The sequence below is a fragment of the Macaca mulatta genome, chromosome 16, assembly GCF_049350105.2.
Source record: "Macaca mulatta isolate MMU2019108-1 chromosome 16, T2T-MMU8v2.0, whole genome shotgun sequence".
Classification (NCBI taxonomy): domain Eukaryota; kingdom Metazoa; phylum Chordata; class Mammalia; order Primates; family Cercopithecidae; genus Macaca; species Macaca mulatta.
The window spans coordinates 41,834,229-41,858,051 of NC_133421.1; the positions used below are offsets into that span (position 1 = coordinate 41,834,229).

General features: G+C 54.0%; 1 protein-coding gene across 4 annotated transcripts in view; it reads left to right on the forward strand.

Annotated features, from left to right (window-relative positions):
- Window positions 1–671: 671 nt before the first annotated feature.
- The window catches only part of RHBDL3 (rhomboid like 3), a 60,394-nt gene continuing 37,242 nt past the window's right edge, over window positions 672–23,823 (forward strand). Inside the window, exons 1-3 of one of the 4 annotated variants that reach the window (XM_077969306.1) lie at window positions 672–1,254; window positions 2,878–2,901; window positions 19,191–19,349. In XM_077969306.1, the coding sequence (XP_077825432.1) occupies window positions 1,144–1,254; window positions 2,878–2,901; window positions 19,191–19,349 (294 nt within the window). In that variant the 5' untranslated portion in view covers window positions 672–1,143. 4 annotated transcript variants of the gene reach the window in all.

A 23,823-nucleotide genomic window follows, 5' to 3' on the forward strand; every position in this document is an offset into this window, starting at 1 on the left:
GGGGGAAGCTGGCCCCTGCTGGTCGGCCACTGGCACCATTTACAGCCAGAGCCTCTGCTTCGGGAGATGGTCTCTCTTGGGGGCGCTTTCCTGAAGGGAAACAGCATCGATTTTTTTCTTTAAAAGATCCCCTACTCCTTTTTGGCTAACTTCCTTTCTGATTGCTTTAGTTTCTTTACCGTCCCTCTCCCCAGATGGGGCACTTCCCTGGGTTTACCTTGTTCCACGTGGTCAAATGAAGCCTGGGCATGGTCACTTAGCTCTGGGTGTAGGAAGGGCAAGATTTAGGCTTTGGGGACCAGGACCCCGCAATCTGACTTCTCCCATTTCTGGGCCTCTCGAGACCTCCCAGAATCTGAGACCGCAGTGAATAGGACGTAAGGATAATGGGGCGGGGGAGAAGGGATCCCGTCCTTACAACATCGCGCCCCCAATTCACTCCTAGTTAACCCTGACGTCGCCAACAGAGTGTCTCCATCACATATCTGCCACCTCCAAGTGATGGTTAAGCCGATGGAAGAGCCAAGCCCAGGCCCGGAGTGCAGGCCGGTGGTGACGGGGCCGGGGACGGCGCAGTCCCCATCCCCGCCCCGGGAAGCGCAGCCACTTTCTCGCCAGCCCCGCCGCAGCCCTCCCCCTCCCAGGCCGCGCCGCTCTGACCGACTGGGCCCGGGTGGCGGCGCCCGGGGTGGGGTGCGGGGCGGGGGCCGGCGTTCCCCGCGAGCAGCCCCGCCCCCGCCCGCGCACCGCCCCCGAGGACTCCGCGGGGAGGAGGAGACTCGGGCGCAGAGCGGGGGCCGCGAGAAGCGGGAAGGGAGCGCGGGGAGCGGCGGGGCCGGGGCCGGCCCAAGGGCGCCCTCGCCTCTGAGCCGGGCGCGGGGGCCGGGGCGGAGGCGGAGGCCAGCGGGGCAGCGAGCGCAGAGAAGTTTGGCGGCGGAGGGGCCGGGCGTCCCGGGGTTGCGAGGAGGCGGTGGCGGCGCGGGGACCGGGGCCATGGGGGCGGGCGCGGGCTGCGGGGCGGGCGCGGAGGCGGCGCGGTGCGCACTGAGCCCCGGGAGCGGCGCGGCCGCCGCGGCGCAAAGTTAGCCCGGCGCCCCGGGACGAGCCCCGCAGCCGCCGCCGCCCCCGGACGCCGTCTTGGCCATGGGCGAGCACCCCAGTCCGGGCCCCGCGGTGGCCGCCTGCGCCGAGGCGGAGCGCATCGAGGAGCTGGAACCCGAGGCCGAGGAGCAGCTGCCCGCGGCGCCGGAGGACGTGAGTGCCCCCTCCCCGCCCGGCAAACTTTCTGGGGGCGCCTGGGGGAAAAGCCGCCCCTGTCTCGCCCCACGCCGGGCAACTTGGAGGTTTCAAGGTGACGCGGGAGCGCCCCGGATTGGCCGGGTCCCCGCGGGCAGGAGGGGGCGGAGGGACCGGTTTCCCCGAAACGCGCGCGCACCGCTTCCCTCGCTCTGGTTCCCGCGGCTTCCCTGCGGGACACAGCCCCGCAGCTGCGCCGCGGACCTGTCGCCGCCGGAGCCCCCTCCCCGCCGCTGGTGCAGTGCCGGGGACACGGCGTTTTCCCGCAGAGGCGGCCGCGTCACGGCAGTGACTCCCCCTCCCCTCACGCCCGCGACCTGCGGGCTCCCGGAGCTGAGGAAGGAACGGACGCCGCAGAGTCCCGGTCCCTGGCCGTGCAGGCGGGTCTGGCGACCCCTTCCTCCGCTCCCGGATTAGCTCCCCCCCCGCCCCCGGCACCCGCCTTGTCGCGACTCTGATTGAAATTCAAGCCGGCCCCCTCCTCTGACCCCGGCCGGAGCAGGGAGGGAAAGTGCTGGGAGCGGCTTTGCTCCTAGAAGGAGGCCCGTGAGTCCAACACCGTGGCTGTGCCAGGGGACGGTCCCCTGGGCGAGAAGAGGGAGGGGCTGCCCCAGGGCTTCCCCGCCCTCTGCTGCTCTGGTCTCCATCCCTCCGGTCCTGCGGGCCGGCCCTGGGAAGCCCTGGGAAGCCCTGGGAAGCCCTGGGAACTGGAGTTTATTGGGTTAACCTCCCGGGGCTAACCTACAAATAGGGGTGAAAAACCGGGCAGACACCCTGCCCTGCCCACCCCCCTCCTCAGGGTGGGGAGATGAAAGTGAAACCAGGCTCCCAACCTACACAACCAAAGCGGGAAAGTCTGAATGGGGTTGGGGGATAATTTACCATCTTCTGTCTTTGGCGTCTGCAGTTAAATCTATCACTTCCTTCTGGCCCTAAATCCCTGGCAGAATCTGATGTAGTCACCTCTTAGACTCAGCCTTGGAAGAGAATGGGTGGGCTTCACCGCATTCGGCATTCACCCCCCACCCGCCCGCTCCCCCCCCAATAAAAACAAAAAACAAAACAAAAAAAACTGCAGGCAAAATGTTAGTGTTTATGCAGAGGTGAGTTCTTCTGTGGGGCGAGGGTGTCTAGCCCCCAGCAGGTGAGACCCACTGCGGCAGGGTCTGATGGAATTGCACCTGGCCATGCTCTCCCAGGCCTGGAGTAGCTGTGGACATAAGCTTTAGGCAGCAGAAATTATTAGAGGCTCTTGGACATAGTTGGACGCCTTTATTTAGTAATTGTTGAGAATCACTTGTTCTGCCAGTTCCAGAACCAGCAACACCCACCTTGCCGCCCCCGCCCCCACCCCATCCCTTACTGTGAGCTTCCTCCCTCTGCTCAGTGTGGACTCATTGGGGAGCTCCTCCCAGACTTCCCCTGCTCTCCTGTGGCCAGTCCCTGAGCCTGGTCATGACTCTTGGGCAGCCGCTGGGAGGCTATGTCAGAAACATCCGAGGACTACGGAGACCTTGGTGATAAGTGTGTCTTTCTTTCTCTCCTATTCCTTCTCTCCTGCATGGCCTCCCTCTCTGCCAGCACTGGAAAGTCCTGTTTGATCAGGTATGTGAGCAGTTAACCCCCCACTTCCTTCCAGCCCTCCCTGAAATCGGTCTCAGTCTCCCTGCTTGCGTGGGCTTCCCTAGCTCCGCGCTCCTGAGATGGTGACGTGGGGTGGGGGTGTGGCTTCGTGCATCTCTGGGACTGAACGACGCTGCTCTCCAGGTATCAGGAGGAAGAGATGGACTCCCCTGAGAGGATCTCCCTCCCGCCTCCTCCCTACTCTGCTGCACCAGAGCCGGTTTACACCATATATAATTTGGACGTTATATATTGAATGCCTGGGAAATCCTCCGTATGCCAGGGGATTGCAGTAGGGGGCTGGAGAGGTGGGGGAAGGGCTCGGACTGACAATCCCTCTCCCTTTCTACCTCCACTATGGAGGGTCCATGGCCACCACTGAGGTCAAATCTCTGCCATCCTTGGGGGGCTGACTTACAGTACGGCCTCTTTTGAAGGCTGATTCAGTGATTTTAATTCTGTCTTAGGGATGAGGGAGTGCTGGGAGGTTACAGAGGGGAAATTGTATGTGATTCTTTGTGCAATGCCTGGAGTCTAGGTGTAGGGAGTGGGGTTGGGGGTGCCAAGTATTGGCTTTTGAACCTGGAGGTGGACATTTGACCTTCAGCAAGGAAATGGTTCTCCTCTTTGCTTAGCATTCGTGGTGGGTGCTGTTATGTGCTTCCTTCTCCCTCTTTGCCCCATGTTGGAGGATAGTTGAGTGCTGTGGTCCTGGGGTGAGAATGATTGTGCCATGAAGTTTGTGCAACTTTAAGAAATTGGTGTGAGTGGGCCAGAGGGAATGTGTTGGTTGGAGAAGAAGATAAAGCTGAAAAATTAGCTTGAACCAGGACTTAGTCGTAGGCAGGGGAAGCCTTAGAAAGTTTTTTTAGCAGGGTTGTTACGTGATCCAAGCCAGGCTTGGGAAAGCTCCAGTGTCTTAGGGGACAAAGGGTGAATGGCCTGCAGGGACCAGGGAAGCTAGGCAGTAGCTGCAGCACTGAATGGAGGCAAGAAGGTGACAATGAGGATGGACAGGAAGAGGGACATGGAGATGGAAGAATTGGAAGATCTTAGTAGACCATAGATGAGGGGAACCACATATCTAACTTTGAGATTCTGAACCTAGGAGGGAAAGAAAAAGTTGGAGTGGGGCGGGGTGTGGTGCCTCACACCTGTAATCCCAACACTTTGAGAGGCTAATGCAGGAGGATCACTTGAATCCAGTAGTTCAAGACCAGCCTGGCCAACAAAGTAAGACGTCATCTCTACAAAAAATTAAAAAATTAGCCAGGCATGGTAGCACACTCCTGTGGGTCCAGCTACATGGGAGACTGAGGCAGGGGGATTGCTTGAGCCCAGGAAGTTGAGGCTGCAGTGGGCCACGATCTTGCTACTGCACTCCAGCCTGAGTGACAGAGTAGGACCTGTCTCAAAACAAAAACAAAAAACAAGTTGGAGTGCGGAGAGACGTTGGCAAAAATGACAACTTTGGTTTGAGACAAGTTCATTTAGAGGAGCCAGCTGGTTGCAGATGCTGGAGTGGGCGTGATGACACTGAATTGCAGTGTGAAAGGCCTGGGGTGAGGATTTGGGGTTATCATCCACATTAACCATGAGGCCTGGCTGTGGTTTGAAGTTCAGAGCATGCACTGGCTCCTGTCCTGACGGGTAGAGCATCTCTCCCTCTGGCTCCTAAGAGTACAGCAGCTGCTGGCCTGATGCCCCAAGGCAGGAGGGAGCCCGCTGCGCCACTGCCACCACTACCACCAAGCTGCCAGCCCTTCACACCTCCTGCCAGATTTAGAATCAGAACCTAGAACAAAGTGTATCGTTCTTTTTTTTCTCTGTCTGTGTCTGTCTTTCTCATTTGATTTATTTCCTTTGCCAGTCCTTGTGTGTATGTGTACATTTTAAAACAAACCATTTGGGTGAAAGGAAGAGAGCTTTTAGTAGGAAGAATTTGGAACTCAAGGGAATGTGTAGCACCTGATAGTAGCTAGTGGTCTATGAAATCCCAATTTTTTCCAACTGAAGGTAGGTCCTGGGTGTTACAAAGAGCATACCCCTGCTTCTGGGAGGCCTGCCCAGAATTAATTCTAGGAAAGAAATTAGGCCAGGCACAGCGGCTAATGCCGGTAATCCCGGTATTTTGGGAGGCTGAGACAGGAGGATGGCCTCCCAAAAAGTGAGACCCTTTCTCAAAAAAAAAAAAAAAAAAAAAGAAGCAAGCAACCCTGATAGGTCAAACTGCAGTCAAGGATGGGACATGATGCCCATCAGAGTCCCTGTAAGCACAAGTGGCTCTGGAGTTCACCTTCCAGAGATCAGTGGCATGGGAGGCTAGAACCAGTCAAGCATCTCCTCCCTCCCTTCTTGGGTCAAGCAGACACCAGTGGTCACCCAGTTTAAAACTGGGATCTGTTAGGATCTGTGTTCCAGGTGTTAGGGATGGATTAGACCAGTCCCTCTGTACTGTCTGGTTCTTCAGAATGTGGAGTAGCCTTGATCTAGCATGACACCAACTGGACCCCAAGGGCTAGAAGCCATGGCGTTGGTCTTGTTGGTCCTATATGGTCACCCTTAAACTAAATGGCCAGGATGCCTGTTGTGGGAATTGGAGGTGATGAAAGCAGGTGACCCCGGTCCCATGGAAGCTTCTGTGTCTCCCTCCCTGGCATTCTGGCATTTGACCCGCTCAAGCAGGAGTATAGCAGAGTCAATCCATGCCATGCACCCTCACTCCCCCGTTTCTTCCCCATGGGTCCCAGAAGTTAACAGCAGGCGGGAGACCTGAAGGTCATCAGTTCAACTCGGTATGTTCCATGTGTTCATGTCCTGTTCAAACTTCTTCTTGAGGGAGTCGTCTTTTCATATTTTGGAGATCTTGATGGTTTTCCTAAATATTTAAGTAGGTTTAAAATTTACCATAAATATTAGTCTGTTGTTACAGTATAATATCATCGTAAAGATGTTTTATTTTTCTGACTGGGTGCTCACACCTGTAATCCCAACACTTTGGGAAGCCAAGGTGGGCAGATTGCTTGAGCCCAGGAGTTAAAGACCAGCCTGGGCAACAGAACGAGACCCCATTCCTGTTTTTTAAAAGTTAAAAAAAAAATTTTGTGAAAGAAAAAAGTCTTATTTTCTGTGGAATCTGTTGAGCTTTTCCTTCATGATTCCTTCTGTTGCTTCAGACCTGAGATAGTTTTCATCCCTCCTCAGATCTCATAAATATGCCCTTCTATTTCCTACTGCTTTTTCTATGATTTAAAACATCATATAACCCTGTACTCCACCTGCATCTGATTCCTATCCAGCTATGCTAGCATCACTTATTAAGTAAGCCTTCTTTATTATATTGTTTGAGAAATGTTATTTGGTAAATTTTTGTGTGTGGTTGGGTTTATTTTTTATTTCTGATTTATGCCACTGGTATTTATAATTTTGCACAGGTAATGTCCCCTTTAGTTATCGCTTTATATCTGTTCCATATGTTTCTGAAAAGCTTCCCTTTTTCGGGTTATGCTTTGATAGTCTTATTCTCAGTCCCTTCCTGAATCCCAGGGAGCTTTGATCCGAGGTCAAATATTTAGTCAAAGGCCAAATAGCGAGGCAGTGACAGATATGGGACTGGAGCCCAGTTAACCCACAAAGGGCTTCTTGGGTTGGAAAAGTCATTTCCAGGTTTACCCGTAAAAATGCCTCCAAGATCTCTGAATGTTTAATGAACAAAAGGGTTTGGAGCAGAGTTCTGTTAAGTCAACAAAGCACAATTGCTTTCAAGCTCCAAAGAACAAAAGGGAAAAGGCAAAATTGAAAGTAACTTGACTGTCTTCCTTTTTTCCTTCTCACTGGGAGCCTGTATTTCCTAGACCCCCAAAAGAGACCCCAATTTTGCTAATCTCCCAGAAGGAAAGCAGACAAGTACTATCTCACCAAAATTATAAACATAAACATGTGCTACGATGAACAGAAGGCATGGGGCCACCGCTTCGGTGGGTTGCTGGAGGCAGAAACTTGGATTTGGAGTCAGATAGACCTGGGTTCAAGTCTTACTCACTTTGTGATTGGAGGTAATTACATTAGCTCTCTGAGCCTCAGTTTCCTCCTCTGTAAAATGGGGACAGTAATGTTTAACTCCAGGGTGACTATGAGAATTAAATGGAAGTGGAAATTCCCTTTGCAATATCTGATTCACAGTGGACATTCAACAAATGTATCTTCATTGAGAATCAGAATTAGATTGGAGAAGCACAAGGACCACTTCTGAGATCCGGGCCCCTGTGGGGAAGGCAGCTCCTCAACAGACACTTCTGAGCCCAGAGGATTTTTCTGCTTTCTGTCTTCCAGTGTCTCCCCTTCCCAGCCCCCTGCCCTCCAGCCTGGGGCTGTTTCCTTGGCCTAACTTCATTTGTAGTCCCTGCTTCAAGCTGGCTTAAGGGTGTTCTGATAAGACCCCTGAAGGGATTAGCAAGGAGCTGCAGAGAAAACGCCTGCCCCAGAGACAGGGTGTTGGCCACCCCCAGAACTCACAATTAGCCAACACAACAGGGTTCCCAGAGAGGAACAAAGGCACAGGCTAAACTGGAGCCCTTGGGCTCTGCACCCCCAACTCCTTATCAGGTGGCCTCTCGACCCTTGAGGCTGTGGACTCCTCTCCACCACAGAGCCTGCTTCTCTACCTTGCTCCTGCCCCAGTGACCCCATCAGCTATACTGACATTAACCCTTTTATTCCTGACCACTCACAGAAATGCATTTGATTGCTTTGGGCAACAGGGCCGAGGGATCCGAGATCGAACGTGGCCTGGCTGCCTTCCTGACACATAATAGATACACACGTTTGAGCGAATGACAGGTTGAGCTACACCTCTGCATGCATTGTCTTGGGTTAAAATATCGTCTCTAGGAGCAGGCCCTGACTGTGCGGCTACGACACTCATGGCAGCCCCTCTGCCACCGTATGGCTGCTGCCACCTCAAGGAATATAAGTTATTAGAAGGTTGATGGAGTCATCTTGTCCAGTCTGCTCATTTTGTTCTTGTTTGTTTGTTTGTTTATTTGTTTTGAGACATAGTTTCACTCTTGTTGCCCAGGCTAGAGTGTAGTACCGCGATCTCGGTTTACCGCAACCTCCACCTCCCGGGTTCAAGCGATTCTCCTACCTCAACCTCCCGAGTAGCTGAGATTACACGTGCCCGTCACCACGCCTGGCTAATTTTTTGGTATTTTTAGTAGAGACGAGGTTTCACCATGTTGGCCAGGCTGGTCTCAAACTCCTGACCTCAGGTAATTCACCCGCCTTGGCCTCCCAAAGTGCTGGGATTACAGGCGTGAGCCACCGTGCCGGCCCGTCTGCTCATTTTGCAAATGAGGAGACAGAAGTCAGTGGCCTACTGAGGTCACTTGGTGCAATAGAGCCAGAGCTGAGACTAGATCCCAACCCTGCTTTCTATCTGAACTGTGTTCCTGCCACCAGGCCATTCACTTAGTTGGTGCCTTAAGTAAGCAAAGCAGGTGGAGAGGACACACATCTAGGTCAAGTCTCAGTTCTGCTCCTACTAGGTGTGTGGCAATGGGCAAGCCAGGTGACCTCTTCAGGCTTCAGTTTTCTCATCCGTAAAGTGCCAGACAAATACCTTCCCCTCCACGTTGTTGTGAAGACAGGATGCTGTGTGTATAGTGCCTGGCGCAGTATGTAGTGAGCACCTCATAAATACTATTGGGTGTTACATTTAAAGAAATTTTTAAAAGACATATAATAGAGTAGGTTTTTTTGTTTTTGTTTGTTTGTTTGTTTTGTTTTTTGACGCAGCGTCTCACTCTGTTGTCCAGGCTGGAGTGCAGGGGTGCCATCTTAGCTCACTGCAACCTCTGTCTCCCGGGTTCGAGTCACTCTCCTGCCTCAGTCTCCCAAGTAGTTGGGATTACAGGCATGTGCAATCACGTCTGGCTAATTTTTGTATTTTTAATAGAGACGGGGTTTCACCATGTTGGCCAAGCTGGTCTTGAACTCCCGACCTCAAGCGATCTGCCTGCCTCAGCCTCCCAAAGTGCTGGGATTACAGGCATGAGCCACCGCGCCCGGCCAGACCTCGGTCTTGAATAAGTGTTCAGAGCCCCAGTTGGGGTTCCTTCCACCATATCAGGCTGCCTGCTTTAGGGAAGAAGCTGAAAAATCACATTCCCCTGAACTTTCCAGAGAGAAAGGAGAGAAGGTTTTGGACAAAAGCTGCCTGGGGAGTGTTGTGCATGGCAGAGGGTGAAGGGTGAGATGAGGCGTCTGGCCACCAGGTAGACAGGGCTGGCACTCCTCTGTCTGGTGTTCTGATCTGGCAGTTCCTGCTGGAGCTTTACTTAGTGGGCTGTCATGACATTGGGGCCATTGTCTTGTGCTAAAGAAACGAGTCCATGTGTGTCTTAAGCTGTGAACAACTAGAGGTAGCCCCCATCACCATTCCCCAGGCTTTTGTGAAGCAAGGTACAGGTTGAAATCAGTATATTTGAGTCAGTAAATATTCTTTGAGGGAGCAAACATTGGATGTCTAACTGCGTGCATATAAATTTGTTGTCTCATTTTGATCTCTCAGCAGCCCTGTGAGGTGTGTGGTGCTGCACCTCAAAAGAGGAAACTGGCTTGGTGCAGTAGCTCACACCTGTAATTCCACCACTTTGGGAGGTTGAGATGGGAGGATGGATTACTTGAGGCCAGGAGTTCAAGACCAGCCTGGTCAACATAACAAAACCCGTTCTCTATTTAAAATAAAAAAGAGGAAAGTGAGGTTTGAGGGGGTGGAGTTTGCCCAAAGACAGCAGTGAGGACCTTCTTCTGCAGTCGCATATGTGTGTAAGCGTGCGCGTGTGTTCGTGTGTGTTTGCGCGTGTGTGTCCCCACAAGGCTTCTGGGTGGCTCCTGAAACGGGCCAGGAGATACAGGAACAGCTGAGCACCCTTTATCCTTCCAGCCCTTTATCCTGCCTGCCATGCACCCCCTCTGCATCTTGCTCCACTCTCTCCCTGGATCTGTCAGCTCTCTCTCCTCTGGGGGACCAGCGGGACCCTTTGGTGGCTGCCAGGGGAAGCAGCAGCAGCCAGAGGTTTAGGCTGAAGGGGAGGGATGGAGTGATGTCAGACCTCTCCCTGCTGACATTCACTCTCCACTCCCTGCCTGCAGCTCCCTTGAGACTCCTGGGCTTCATGGCCATGACTCGGCTTCAGTCCCCAGGCGGCACGTCAGGCTGGGCCGGATGAGTCAGCGTGGATGTTACATCTGCTCCTCCCGGGTACCCAAGGGCCTCTGAGTCACAGCCCCCAGCGGCCCCCTCAGTGGCCTGGCAAAGGCAGGGGCCGATCTGGAATGGGGAGGGAGCTGTCTGTGTGCCTGAGAGTCCTTGTGAGGAGGTCAGAAGGAAAAGGGGCCTGCAGAAGTCCCCCAGGGGTGGGAGGGAATAGGCCCAGTGGAGGAGGCAGGCCCCCACCCCATGCTGCCCGCCCCCCCACCCATCCCCGGCTGCATGCCTTCCAGGGAAGGTGTGTGGTCATTTCTTGCCCTCACTGCCCAGGTGTTGGGAGAGCTGGGTGGTTTTCCGGAAGCATGCCGATTGTCAAGGGCTCAGCCTGAGTTCAGGCCAGGATCCCTGCCTCTCCCTAGTCAGCCTGCCTACCCCCATCCTAGGGTTCGGCTGTTTGACTTAGGGCAAGGGGGATGCTCAGGGGGCCGCTTGGGGCTTTTGGGAGAAGCCCCATTAGAGGGCTGCGCTGCCTCCCCCACCCCTCTATGGTGGCAGCTGAGGGAGCAGAAATAATACGACTGGGAATCCTGGAGGCTTCTCCAGCCGTCAGGAGCCTGGCCTGGCCAGATCCCAGGGGAGTAGGGGTCACAAGGGCCCCTCATGCCTCCATCTGGGGAGGCTGGAGGACAAGAGGTATCAGAACCTGGTTTTAAGAGCTGGTCTCTCTCCTTCCCACAGAGGCTTGAGGTCTCTGAAAACCCACTCCCAGCCCCAGCTTGAAGCAGGCCAGACTGCCCGGGTCCACCCCTTCCAGACTGCCTCAGGCAGTGGGCATGTCTCTGAGTACCTCAGTTTCTGTATCTGTTAAATGGGACGAACCAGACTTACTCTAGGGTTGGCATGAGAACGAAAACAAAAACAAATTGTGAAAGTCAGTATTTTAAAGAGTCAGGGGAAAAGGTCAGGGAAAAGTGTGAGGTGGTTTTCTCTATGGGCGAATTAGCATCCTCATTTGCAAGGAAGCAGAACTGGAAGAGAAAGCTCCTACTCCCCTAACCTCCCTGGTGACCTCGGCAGCTGCAGCCTGGACCTAATTTATGGGGCTGTAAATATCCATGAATGGGCCAGAGTTCCCTGGTGGGCTGTGGCCGTTGGGTGGGGAGAGCTCTACTGAACCATAAACCCCTGGGCAGCCTCGTTAATTCTGCTCTGCTCAGAAGCCGGGTAATGAGGCAGGGGGCCAGCAGATGAGCCATGGTAACCTTCACCACCACCCACCAGAGGGGAGAGACAGCTGCCTGCACCGTACTCCAGCCCTAGCACCGGACTCCAGCCCCAGCACACATGCCTGTGCTCATTTCCCAGGGCTCATTCTGCCTTGGTACGTGTGCACGGGAGAAGACAGTGGGGATCCGGGTGGGAACCCGCTCTAGATCCCAGGTCTCTACCTTCCTGGCCCAAGAGGTCTTTACCCCAGTGGCAGCTGGTTCCTTGGCCCCGGGTACTGCCTTTGAGGTCCTTGAGAGTACTCACATCCCTCCCTGAGGTCCAGGGCCTGTCTAGATCATGGACAGGGAGAGGGTCCTCCTGGGAGAGAGAATTCAAGCTTAGAGGCTGGAGTACGGTGCTAGGGCTGGAGTACGGTGCTAGGGCTGGAGGAGACATGTATTTGTCCTGGAAATGCAGCTGATGAAAATCACACATACATCATAGACACAAGAAGATAGAGGTATGCCCTTCTTCCTCTCGTGCTTTCTTGCTGCTGGGCAGATTCTGAAGCCTTGGCCTGTCTCATGGGCCGGCCCCTGGGAGGGGAGAAGCAGTGCTGCTGTCCTGGGTGCTGAGCAGGCAAATCCCAGCTCCAGCAGGGTTTGCTCCCTGAGAGCTCAGCTCAGCAGCCCCATTAGGCCAGTCACAGACTCCTCAGCCTCTCCCAGGGCCTGGTGTCCCCAGTCAACCCTCAGGCTGGGCCTGGAGCCCACAGACTTCTAGCATTGCTGGAAGACTCCAGCAAAGCGTCAGCTGCCCGGAGAGCCTGTGCTACTCATGGGGTGGAAGTGAAAGGCTCTGGTTCTGAACCAGCGGCAAAGGGGCTGGGTTCACCAAAGGGAAACATGACTGCTGTGGACTCATGCCTTGTTCCCAAAGAGTGTTCCATCGAGTGTTACTGTGAAAAAATACTACGATCAAAGGTCAAATAAGTTTGAAGAATGCTGGGCTGAACAAAATCAGACAGGTTTCTCCAGCCTAAGACCTTGCAGAGTCCGCGATATGGTGCATTATGACCCTCCAAGAGGGTTTTCTACTTGTAGGAGCACAGAACCCTTATTTCAGGTACCATCAGGTACCTGGTATTCCACAGGACACACATGGGGAAACGCTTAAACATCAGCCGGGCGCGGTGGCTCACCCCTGTAATCCCAGCACTTCGGGAGGCTGAGGCAGGCAGGTCACGAGGTCAGGAGCTGGAGACCAGCCTGGCCAACATGGTGAAACCCCTTCTCTACTAAAAATACCAAAAATTAGCCAGGTGTGGTGGTGGGTGCTGTAGTCCCAGCTACTCAGGAGGCTGAGGCAGGAAGATTGCTTGAACCTGGGAGATGGAGATTGCAGTGAGCCAAGATCTTGATGATCACACCACTGCACTTCAGCCTGGTGACAGAGTGAGACTCCATCTCAAAAAAAATAAAAATAAAAATAAACTCGGGCTATGTTTCATTCAACTGAACAAGACAGAGAAAAACAAGGGAGGGCAAGATGGGACCAACCAGCACAGTGGAGGAATCCTGAACTCTTTCCGTCTTCACCGCGAACTCACTCTCTGACCTGGACTAGTTTATTTTGTTCCTTTTGCCCTCTGCACCCGTTTCCCCATAAAACGAGTGTGATGCCTGGGCCACAGTTGATCCTTAGTGAATATGTGTTAGGTGGACACGTAAGAGGATCGGATGAGGGTCTCTCAAACTCTCTTTAGCCACAGCACTCTAGTGATGGGGGAGAGTGCAGGCTCTCACCCCTCTGCCTGGATATGAATCCGTCTGCACCGATGACCAGCCATTCACACTTGGGCACCCCAGCTCTTGGTGCCTTGGTTTCCTCTCCTGTAAAATGGAGCTCACAGTAGTATCTACCTCTTAGGGTTGCTGTGAGGCTTATATAGGGGGGACCACTCTCAAAGTGACCAAGTTAGGACATTTGAGAGTGAAGGAGCCACTGTAAATCACACTCAAGGCCGGCATGGTGGCTCATGCTGATAATCCCAGCACTTTAGGAGGCCAAAGTGGGAGAATTGCTTGAGGCCAGGAGTTCAAGACCAGCTTGGGCAACATAGCAAGACCCTGTCTCTACAAAAAATAAAAAAAAAAATTAGAAATTAGCCAGGTATGATAGCACATACCTGTGGTCCAAGCTACTCAGGAAGCCAATGCAGGAAGATTGCTTGAGCCCAAGAATTCAAGGTAGCGGTGAGCTACAGTCACACCACTGCACCCCAGCCTGGGCAACAGAGCAAGATCCTGTTATTTCTTAAACAAGAACAATAATTATTTTTATGCTTGGACAACAAGTATATGCCAGGACTGTCACAGAAAAGCCAGGATGTGTGGTGGCCTGAGGTTTCAGTCAAGAGGTGCCTGATACACAGCAAACTTTCCACATATATCAGCCCTTATCGTGTTGCTGTTCACCGGGATAGTATGCAGAAGGTCAGCACATAAACTAGCTCCGAATGGAGCTGCCCTGCCTGAGGAGAGCTGAGAGCTGCTCCTCAGTACCCTCCCCAGCACCTCTGGGCTTTGGAGGCCCCATAGCCCCTAGAACTCTGCAGCGCAGTTTGAAAACCACTGAGTTTCCCTCCTGCTTTCCTGTACCGTGATTTCTGATTCCCTGACCTGCTGTCCTTCTCCCCAGTGTTGCCAGGCCCCTCCAACAGCACAGACCCAAATGACCCCAGCCCTTCCTCACTCCCGTGTGGAATTGCCTGCTCCGATCCCAAATGTCCCATAGCCCCTTGACTGTGCAAAGACTCCGAATAGAAGATTGGCTGCCCTCGTGGGCTGCATGGGTTGTGGATTTCTCATTTTCTACCCCCCATTTTCATATGGCACGCTTCTGTGCATGGGGTGGCTGGCCCTTACATCTCCCTGAGAAGAGTTTCTGCTTGATTGATGGAGAAACTGAGGCAGGGTGGTTGAATGAACTACCCAAGGTGGCACAACAGCTGCGAGTGGAGCCTTCTGGAACTCTCTTCCTCCCCTTGCCCCAGAGTAGGGAAGGAGCCCCAGATGAACAATACAAAGAGAGAATCTGATGGGTCAGCTCCCCCACCTAGGTGGACTGAGCGCCCCAGGAAGGAGTCCAGCATCGAGGATAGGGGATGGCAGACCGTGTGGGAGGCATCAGGCTGGGGCGAGCTGTGACCTGGAGGATTAGGGTCGGACGCTGGGTGCTGGTGTGATTAAAGGCTGAGGCAGGTGGGCGGGCCAGCTCCTCAGTGCGTCTGTATCCTCCGCTCAGGCTGAATGTGGACTTGGCTGCCCCTCCCTCCACGGCGCTGACCCCTATTCAGGAGGCAGCTGGAAGGACGCTCCCAGGCTCCTGGCTCTCTGCTGGGCCCCTGTGGCCCATTCGCAGCCCACATTCTAATGGCTGCCCCGACCAGCCCCAGAGCAGCCCTGGTCAGGCCACCTCAATCCCACCCAGCCCAGACCCCATCAGAAGCACCTCACTACCAAAGTGGGTGAAGCCGGGGCACGGCGCCTGGGGGAGGGGAGCTTCAGGACCAGCACCACGGTATTAACTAGGAAACTGCATTAAAAGGGCTTGTTTTCCCGAAAGCTCCAAACCACAGTTTGGATCTGCCTAGTGATCCCATCCCCCTTAAGCAGGCTGTGAAGGAGGCGAAGGGTAGGATATGTGCCCAGAGAGGGCCGGCCACACCTCCATCACAGCAGGATGCTCCCAGCTTTGCCGCAAGGGAAGCTGGTCTGGCCTTCAAGCCCAGGTCCTGTTGAGCTGCTGCCCTGCGAGAGGAAGGTAGCCCACTTTGTAGATAAGGTAGTTGTGGCTCGGGAGTTTACTGTAAATTACACAAACCCTGGTTAGTGGCAGACACAAGCATGAGGTTTGCCTTGTTCCTTGCTACCCCTGAGTGAGGGGTGCAGCCTCTGTTAGAAGCTCCCAGCTTCCTTCTGGGGCAATGGAATGCACCTCTCTCCTGCTTTCTGGGCACTCATGCTTTCCCTGGCTCGCTCTCTCTGTCTCTTTGTCCCTTTGCCTCCCTTTCTCTCTCCCCCACGCCCCACACGCATTGTCAGCACCTGCCCTTACTCTCATCTTCCTGGGGCTGGGGGTGGGGGTCGAAAGGTGTCCTGTGCATTCACAGAGCCCAGGCAGCCGGCCCCATTGCTGTCTCTCCCTCCCCCTCCCCCAGCTGTCTTCTGGGCATCCCCAAGGCCTCATTATTAGGGTAGCGGTGACCCCCCCATTGTCTGGCCTGTCTGGCCCTGCCATGAAAGGTAGAGTTTTGGCAGAGAACCGAGGCTCGGCCTGATTCCAGCTTGTTCTCTGCTGTCTGGAGCCTGTTACTATGCTCGGGGCAGGGCAGGCAGGCCCTGGTTGGCGGTGGGGGCTTGAGGAGCCACAGGGCAGCCATGTCACTGGGACAACAGCAGGGAGCCCTGGAGGGGGAGGTTGAGGGAGAGAGCAGGTGGTTCTTTGTCTGGAACCTGATCCCAGCACCCCCACCGCACCCCCACCCCACGGCCCTCCCCAGCCTGGGAGGCAGCCCCTAGAAGAGGATTGGTGCCTGCTCCCAGGGCACGCAAAGCCGCTGGGCTCCCTCCCCCAGGCCGAGGCAGGAGAGACTGCACAAGCTGTGCTGAAGACCAGTGGCCCCCTTGCACCCCCAACTAGGGGGATTCCTAGGACTCCACCTGCTCCTTCTCAGCCCGCAACCCCCCCCATCTGCCCACCCAGCACATGAGGGCCAGGCTAGTGAAACCCTGTGATGGAGCAGGGATTGGCACAGGTGGCTTGTAGAGATGGGAGGGGTCCCAGGCACCAAGGAAACAGACCCTCCCTGGCTGCGGTTGCCACATTTCCTCTCCAGGCTCCATTTTCTTAGCTGAGCAATGAAGGAGGTTGGAGCTGTTGCTGTCTGGGGCTGTTTCCTGATTTAAAAATCTCTGTCTATGGGGCTGGGCGCGGTGGCTCACGCCTGTAATCCCAGCACACTGGGAGGCTGAGGTGGGTGGATCACGAGGTCAGGAGTTCAAGACTAGCCTGGCCAAGATGGTGAAACCGCGTCTCTACTAAAAATACAAAAATTAGCCAGACGTGGTGGCGGGTGCCTATAGTCCCAGCTACTCAGGAGGCTGAGGCAGAGAATTGCTTGAACCTGGAAGGCGGAGGTTGCAGTGAGCCGAGATTGTGCCACTGCATTCCAGTCTGGGTGACAAAGCAAGACTCCATCTCAAAAAAAAAAAGAGTATCTCTGCCTGCTGTAGGGCTGTGAGCCTCCTGGAGCCCCTTCCTCTCCTGGGCCCCGCACTCACCTCTTTGGTACTTAAATTTTGTTCCTGGGCATCAGAGCAGTCTCTGGAGCTGGAGGTCAGAGGCACCTGGCCATGGCTTAGAGGAATCGTGCTTGGCTGGCTGGAGGTGGAATCCAGGCTCTGCCGCTTGCTGGGCAAATCACTTCATGTCTCTGTGATAACTTTTCTGTGCCTCTATTTCCTCATCTGTAATACGGGGACGTGGATAGGATCTGCTACATAAGGTTGTGTAGGGGTCAAAGACATTATATGCATAAGGTACTTAGAACAGTACTTGGCTCCATGAAAAGTCAGCAAATATTAGGTGTTTTTATTCTTCAAGATCTTTACTAAGCAACGAGTAGATGAGTTTCCTGAAATACTTGATGTTGTGAACCAAACAGATGTCATTCGTGAAACCTGGCATTTTGGCTTGAAGGTGGGAGATACAGATTTTAAAATATGCCTCAGGACCAGGCGTGGTAGCTCATGCCTGTAATCCCAGTACTTTGGGAGGCTGAGGCAGGAGAATCGCTTAAGCCCAGGAGTTCGAGACCAGCCTGAGCAACATAGTGAGAGCCCATCACTACAAAAAATTTAAATATTAGCTGGTTGTGGTGGCACACAACTGTGGTCCCAGCTACTTGAGAGGCTCAGGTGGGAGGATTGCTTGAGCCCAGGAGGTTGAGGCTTCGGTGAGCTAGGATGGCACCACTTCACCCCAGCCTGGGTGACAAAGTGAGATCCTGTCTAAAACAAAAACAAAAAACAGTAGACCTCATTGGAGATGTCCTTTCTTGTTGAATTCGGTGGAGAATTGAAATAGCCCATGACTGGGATTCTAGACTGTTGCTCTTTGATTGTCTCAGAAGTGCTACACGCGGAATCCACTTTCCTGAAATAGCCTTCATTGACCATCTAGAAAACGCGAAAACGTGGGTTTGGTATTCCGAACTCCCTCGTCATGCACACACATACACCCTCAATGTCTGTTTGCCTTTTAAACAACTCACAGCTGCATCTCCAGGATGCAACTTGTGAACAGGAAAACTGGCACCTAGGAGATGCTTGGTGTAAAAAGTGTTGCCATGGGCATTGGGTGGGTTCCGTGAGGGAAGGGACAGAAATGATAAGGTCTTCTCTGGGAGAGGTGACTAAGATCCTGTCTTTTCTTCTTCTTCTTCTTCTTTTTTTTTTTTTTTTTTTGAGATGGAGTCTTGCTCTGTCGCCCAGGCTGGAGTGCAGTGGCCGGATCTCAGCTCACTACAAGCTCCGCCTCCCGGGTTCACGCCATTCTCCTGCCTCAGCCTCCCGAGTAGCTGGGGCTACAGGCACCTGCCACCACGCCCGGCTAATTTTTTGTATTTTTAGTAGAGATGGGATTTCACCGTGTTAGCCAGGATGGTCTCAATCTCCTGACCTCGTGATCCGCCTGCCTCGGCCTCCCAAGGTGCTGGGATTACAAGTGTGAGCCACCGCGCCCGGCCTGATCCTGCCTTTTCTAACTGAACCGATGAGGCTTTTCATGGAAAATCAGTGTGTGTCTGGTCATCTGAACACCCACTATTTATTCATCCAACAAATCTTGATTGAGTGCTGATAATGCCAGGCTCTGTGCTAAGCCTTGGGGATAAGTTGTGATACCCATCTGCGAGGTGCGCAGTCCAAGGAGGAGGCAAAAGCAGACAGACACTAGTGTGGGCTGGAGGCCCAGAGGTCTGGACAGAGCGGAGGGCGCAGTAAGAAGAGGCCATGCCTGAGGGGAGCCTTCCAAGAGAAGGGTACATCTGAGTAGTCAGGAAGGGTGAGTCGGAGTCTTCCAGGGAGACGAAGGAAGAAAGGGAATCCCAGGCAGATTCATGTGCAAAGCTGCAAACGATGAAAGAGCATGGTGTAAAACACACAGATGCACACTCATGTGCGCGCACAAACACCCCCCAAAACAAAAACCACAGAGCAGAGTGTCTCTGGGGAGCCCCACCAATCCTCCCTGCCTGGGTGTGTGGGAGGGGCTGTGGGGGGGTGGCCAGGGGCGGAAGGACATGCAAGGCGGTGCTTCTTGCTCCCCAGGGCCCTCTGGCATCCCCCCTGGAGTCCCTCTGGCCCAGTCCCCTTTCCCTTTGCCAGTCACAGCTGAAACATCCTTCTCCTGCTGTCCTCTCCCCTGTTCCAGGCCCCAGAAGTTTCTCATCTTCCTCCACCCATTGCCTTTTCATTTGTGCTTCCCTCTCCATGGTGAGAGGAGGCAGTTTAACCTCTTTGAGCCTCAGTTTCCTTATCCACATGAGATGGCTGGATTGGATGATCCTGAAGGTCTGCAGGTCCTCTAGGACTTTAAGTGATTGTCATTCCTATTTAGATGTTTCCCAGGGAGGTCCTTGGAAACCTCCCAGACACTGACTGAGACTCTTGGCCAGGGGCTGGGGACTAAAGCCAGTGAATAGTAGTGGAGATCGGGGCACCCACATCAGTGTGAAGAGGAGGTGGTGCCCTGCTGACCCCGCTGCTGTCTGCTTTTCCCTCAGTTTGACCCTGGGAACACAGGCTATATCAGCACAGGCAAGTTCCGGACTCTTCTGGAGAGCCACAGCTCCAAGCTGGACCCTCACAAAAGGGAGGTACTCCTGGCCCTTGCCGACAGCCACGCGGATGGGCAGATCTGCTACCATGATTTTATCAGCCTAGTGAGTGCTCTGGGGCCCTGGGTGCTGGGAGGGACCTGAGGGTTGTGGCTTCCACACATTTAAAAGATTTAGGCAATTCAAAGGATCTGCTGGCCTGCAGCATTGAAAAAGTCCAGGCTTCTGCAGGCGAAAGTGTGCCACCAAGGACTCATCTTCTCTCTATCTCTAGGCTCTGCCCTCTGCCTTGTCAGCCCATCCTCAAGGCAATTTCAGACCCTCCCATTGTGGCAGCAGCTGTTCCAGCCCTCATACCCTCAGGCTGCACCTTGCAGAAGAGGGGAGGGAGGGAGGGAGAAAAGGAGGGAGGGAGGGAGCGGAGGAGAGAGAGAGAGACAGAGAAAGAGAGAAGAGGAGGGGAGGGGAGAGAGAGGAGAGAGAGAGAGAGATCCTTCTTGGGGTAGCTCTTGCACAAGGCCTGGTATATTCTCCCTCTCATTGGCCTAGATTGGGTCAGTAGGATGGGTAGATTGAGTTAAACCAATCATTGCCCCACCCCTGGAGCTGCGAGTGGGGTCAGTTCCACCAAAATGAAGGACTGGGAGTAGGTAGGGTATTAGTGGCAGGAGAAGGGGCTGGGGAGTGGGGGCCAGGAGCGTCAGTGCAGCACGTGGTAGAGCCAGAGCTCAGCAGATCTGCTCAGCAGATGCCCTGGGCTGCCAAAGAGGCTGGAGAAGAGAGGCCCATGAATCCTGCCCAGCGGCCCGTATCTCAGAGCAGAGACTTTGTTTCAGGGGCTGCTGTGGACTGGGGTTCAGTGGGGTTAAGCAGGCAGTATTTTACCCACCATGGGATGCAGGTGACATCAGTAAAAAAGTGGCATGAACAAGCAGGTTGAAAATAAGACCCACAGTTTTTGCTGGGTTTCCCTACTGGTGAGATGGAGCTGGTCACCTCTCTTCGTGTCACCCATGGAGGGAGTGAGAGTGAAATAACTTGTGTGAAGCACCCCAGGCTCCTAGAATTCAAGGGCACCAGTGATGGGGGAGCTGCCACCACTGGAGCCTGTCATTGTGCCACATGAGTGCTCTGATGTGGATGCCCAGGAAGAGGAGATGTTTCAACAACCTCTTGGCTGAGGGCCAGCCTTGGTCCAAAGGTTGGCGTGATTGCAGGGAGCTGCTGTGGGGCATTTAGGAGTGGAGGAATCGACTGCTGTTCAGAGTGGACCCAGATAGCAGACCTTGTGGAGGGCAAGGGACAGAGCTGAGCTGAGCAGGGGAGGGGGCAGTCAGGATTCACAGGATAGGCAGTGGGGGTGAGTCCTGTGACTTGGAACCCGGCAGTGCAGCCAAAGACCAGGCCAAAGGTTTGAGCCTGCCCAGGCTCATCCACAGCCCCAGCCCTAGCACCTGTGTGTTTGTTGCAAGGTACCCTGCTTGGTCATAGGGCAGAGTCGGGCACGCGGGGCCAGGAGTGGCTTCTCTCCAGCCAGGGGTCAATGGAGCCTCTGTGTCAGCTCAGGACAGCCAGTTACTTGTTACTGCTGGGATTTCTGGGATTTCTCTGTTCAAATTCTGCACTGGATCTGTATGAGCAGGGCTGCCCTGGAGAGCAGACAAAGAAGGGACTCACCAGAGGGGAAGCTCTGAGTAGAGCAGAGAGGTGAGGACCTGGAGTCTGGCAAACCCAGGTCCTGGTCTAGCTCTGCCTTTGCCACTCACTGGGAAAGGGCCTCTGAGCCTGGCTTTTCCCATTTGTCAAATGAAGCCAAAGGATCCCCTCTTTAGGGTTGCTGCAAGGATCAAATAAAAGTATTTGAATGTTTTTGATGTCTCTTAATGTTCTTCCACCAGGTAAACTCCTCTGCATCCTTTGTGAGCCTTTACCTGCCCAATCCAGGCAGAGTGAGTCAGCCTTTTTCAGAGCCCCCACAGTGCCTTGCCCAGGCCTCTCTCGTAGTACAGACCGCCACACTGCATTACAGCCGAGCAGCCTGGGTAGTCATGTGTGAGTGTGCAGGTTGTATACTGTACAAGGGTGCCTAGCTGAGAGATGATGGAGACTGAAATCTGGCCTGGACTTTGCTCCCCAAGGCTTGGCATGGGTGCACCCATCCAGAAGAAGAGGCTCCTTTATCTAATTGGCACGACAGGTCCGTATGGGCTAGGGTGGACTGTGGAGTCAGGCAGATCTGGATTTGAGTCCTGACTCTGTGGTTTATTAAGTATGAGTACCTGGGGAAACTACTCACCCTCTCCAGTGAGTAGTTTCAGTACCCGTATTTGTAATGTCAAAATAATACGGGGCGCCAAAAAGCTACAATGGCACCCTCTTTTGCTGTTTTTACACTTCCGTCTCCCCTTGTAAGCTCCATGAGGCCCGAGCCCATGGTCACAACTGTGCCCAGCACAGCACTGGGCACGTGAGGGACACAGGTGGATGGTGAGTGTGTAATCCTGCTAAGCCAGCTCTCACCATGGGTCTTCAGGGCCCCTGGGCCGTGTGTGTGTGAGAGAGTGTGTGTGTGTGTGTGTGTGTGAGTGTGTGTGAGTGTGTGTGTGTGAGAGAGAGTGTGTGTGTGTGTGAGTGTGTGTGTGTGTGTGTGAGTGTGTGTGAGAGAGTGTGTGTGTGTGAGAGTGTGTGTGTGAGTGTGTGTGAGTGTGTGTGTGAGAGAAAGTGTGTGTGTGTGAGAGAGTGTGTGTGAGTGTGTGTGTGAGAGAGTGTGTGTGTGAGAGTGTGTGTGTGAGAGTGTGTGTGTGTGAGTGTGTGTGTGAGTGTGTGAGAGTGTGTGTGAGTGTGTGTGAGAGAGAGTGTGTGTGTGTGAGTGTGTGTGAGAGTGTGTGTGTGTGAGTGTGTGTGTGTGAGAGTGTGTGTGAGTGTGTGTGTGGGAGAGTGTGTGTGAGTGTGTGTGTGTGAGAGAGTGTGTGTGAGTGTGTGAGTGTGTGTGAGTGTGTGTGTGAGCGTGTGTGTGAGTGTGTGTGTGTGAGAGAGAGTGTGTGTGTGTGAGCGTGTGTGTGAGTGTGTGTGTGTGTGTGTGTGTGTGTGTGCGCGCGCGCGTGCTGTGCATATGCCCCTGTGCAGGTGCATCCTCAGGGACTGGGAGAGAGACAGGTAAGAGTGGCCACAAAATAATCTGACAACATGATCCTGCCTTGGACTCACAGTGTGCACGAGGACCCTAACCCTGGCCTACATTTACAGAGCTTCTGGGCCATTGAGAAGAACTAGATCTAAGCTTTGTATGCATGGAGAGGTTGGGGACAGAGAATGGTTAGAAAAGTTTCATCTGGGACAACCTGCTGGAGGGACAAACTTTAAGCTAGATTTTAACTGTGAGACACAGCAGAGCTCAGGAATGTGAGGTAGGGGGACCCTACAGATGGAAGTCCACACCACCTGGCGTGGTCTGAACCTAGATCCTCCCCAGCCACCTGCCCTCTGACAAGGCCTACAACCCCTGTGCTATGGTCTGGCCTGGTTCACCTCACCAGCCCACTGGGCTCCTGCCTTCGGGTTTAGCCTGATGTCTACTGCTGGGCCCAGAGTCCCAGGAATACATTGATAATCCCCACACCAGTAAACATGGGGACAGCTGAGGTGTGGGGTTGGGAGAACCATACCTCTAGGATTTCTCCCCATGAGAAGGGTCTAGAGTTGGCCATGGAAGGCAGGTGGGAGGTAATGGAGGCCTCGGGAGGCCAGGAGTCAGCAAGGCCACCTCTGGTCTCGGAGTCAGGCTGATCACTGGGTGAGGCTGCCAGAGCTCTACCCAGTATGTGTCAGGGAAGCTTCAGGCCGCTGAGGATAGAGCGGGTCTCCAGGTGGAGCTCTGCAGCCAGTCCTTGGGCTTGCTAGGCATTGCAGGTCTTGTGAAGGCCCTCGGGAGTGGTGACCTTCCCCAGGCACAGCTTGGGTTTTGGCTCTGGGAGCCTCTCTGCAAACCAAGGGCTGCCTGCCTCTTCCCAAGCTAGCGTGTCTGAGGGTGCTACCTCCTGCTCATCTTTTGATTGACCTCTGACCTCCCTTAGGAATGGATTGGGCTCCCTCTTGTGTGCTCCCACAGCAGCCATCTGAACTGTGATTGCTGGTTACTAATCTGTCCTGAGCACCACCGTATCCCTCCCTGTGCCTGGTAATAAGCCTGACACTTAGGAGTTGCTCAGTAAATTGTGATGGACGGATGATGAATGAGTGGATGACGGAAGGTATAGTGAACACAAATACAGGCTCTGGAGGCTTACTGGGTGTGAACTTGATGGATTCCTAAAGCTCTCTGTGTCTCAGTTTCCTAATCCAGTAGAATGGGGATGTTAATAGTCCTTATCTAACGGGAAGACTGGTGATCATCGAATGAGCCAAAAGACATGAAGGGCTGAGAATAACCCCAACACCTAACAAGACCTTGGTGAATGTTGCTTCTTATTAACTATTATAGGAGAAAGGGAAATGCGGGATCAGGCCTGGTGCAAGGAACATGCTGGCTGGGAAGTGGGTGGGGGGCTCCGCTGGGCCCCAGCTCTGACCCTCTCCCAAT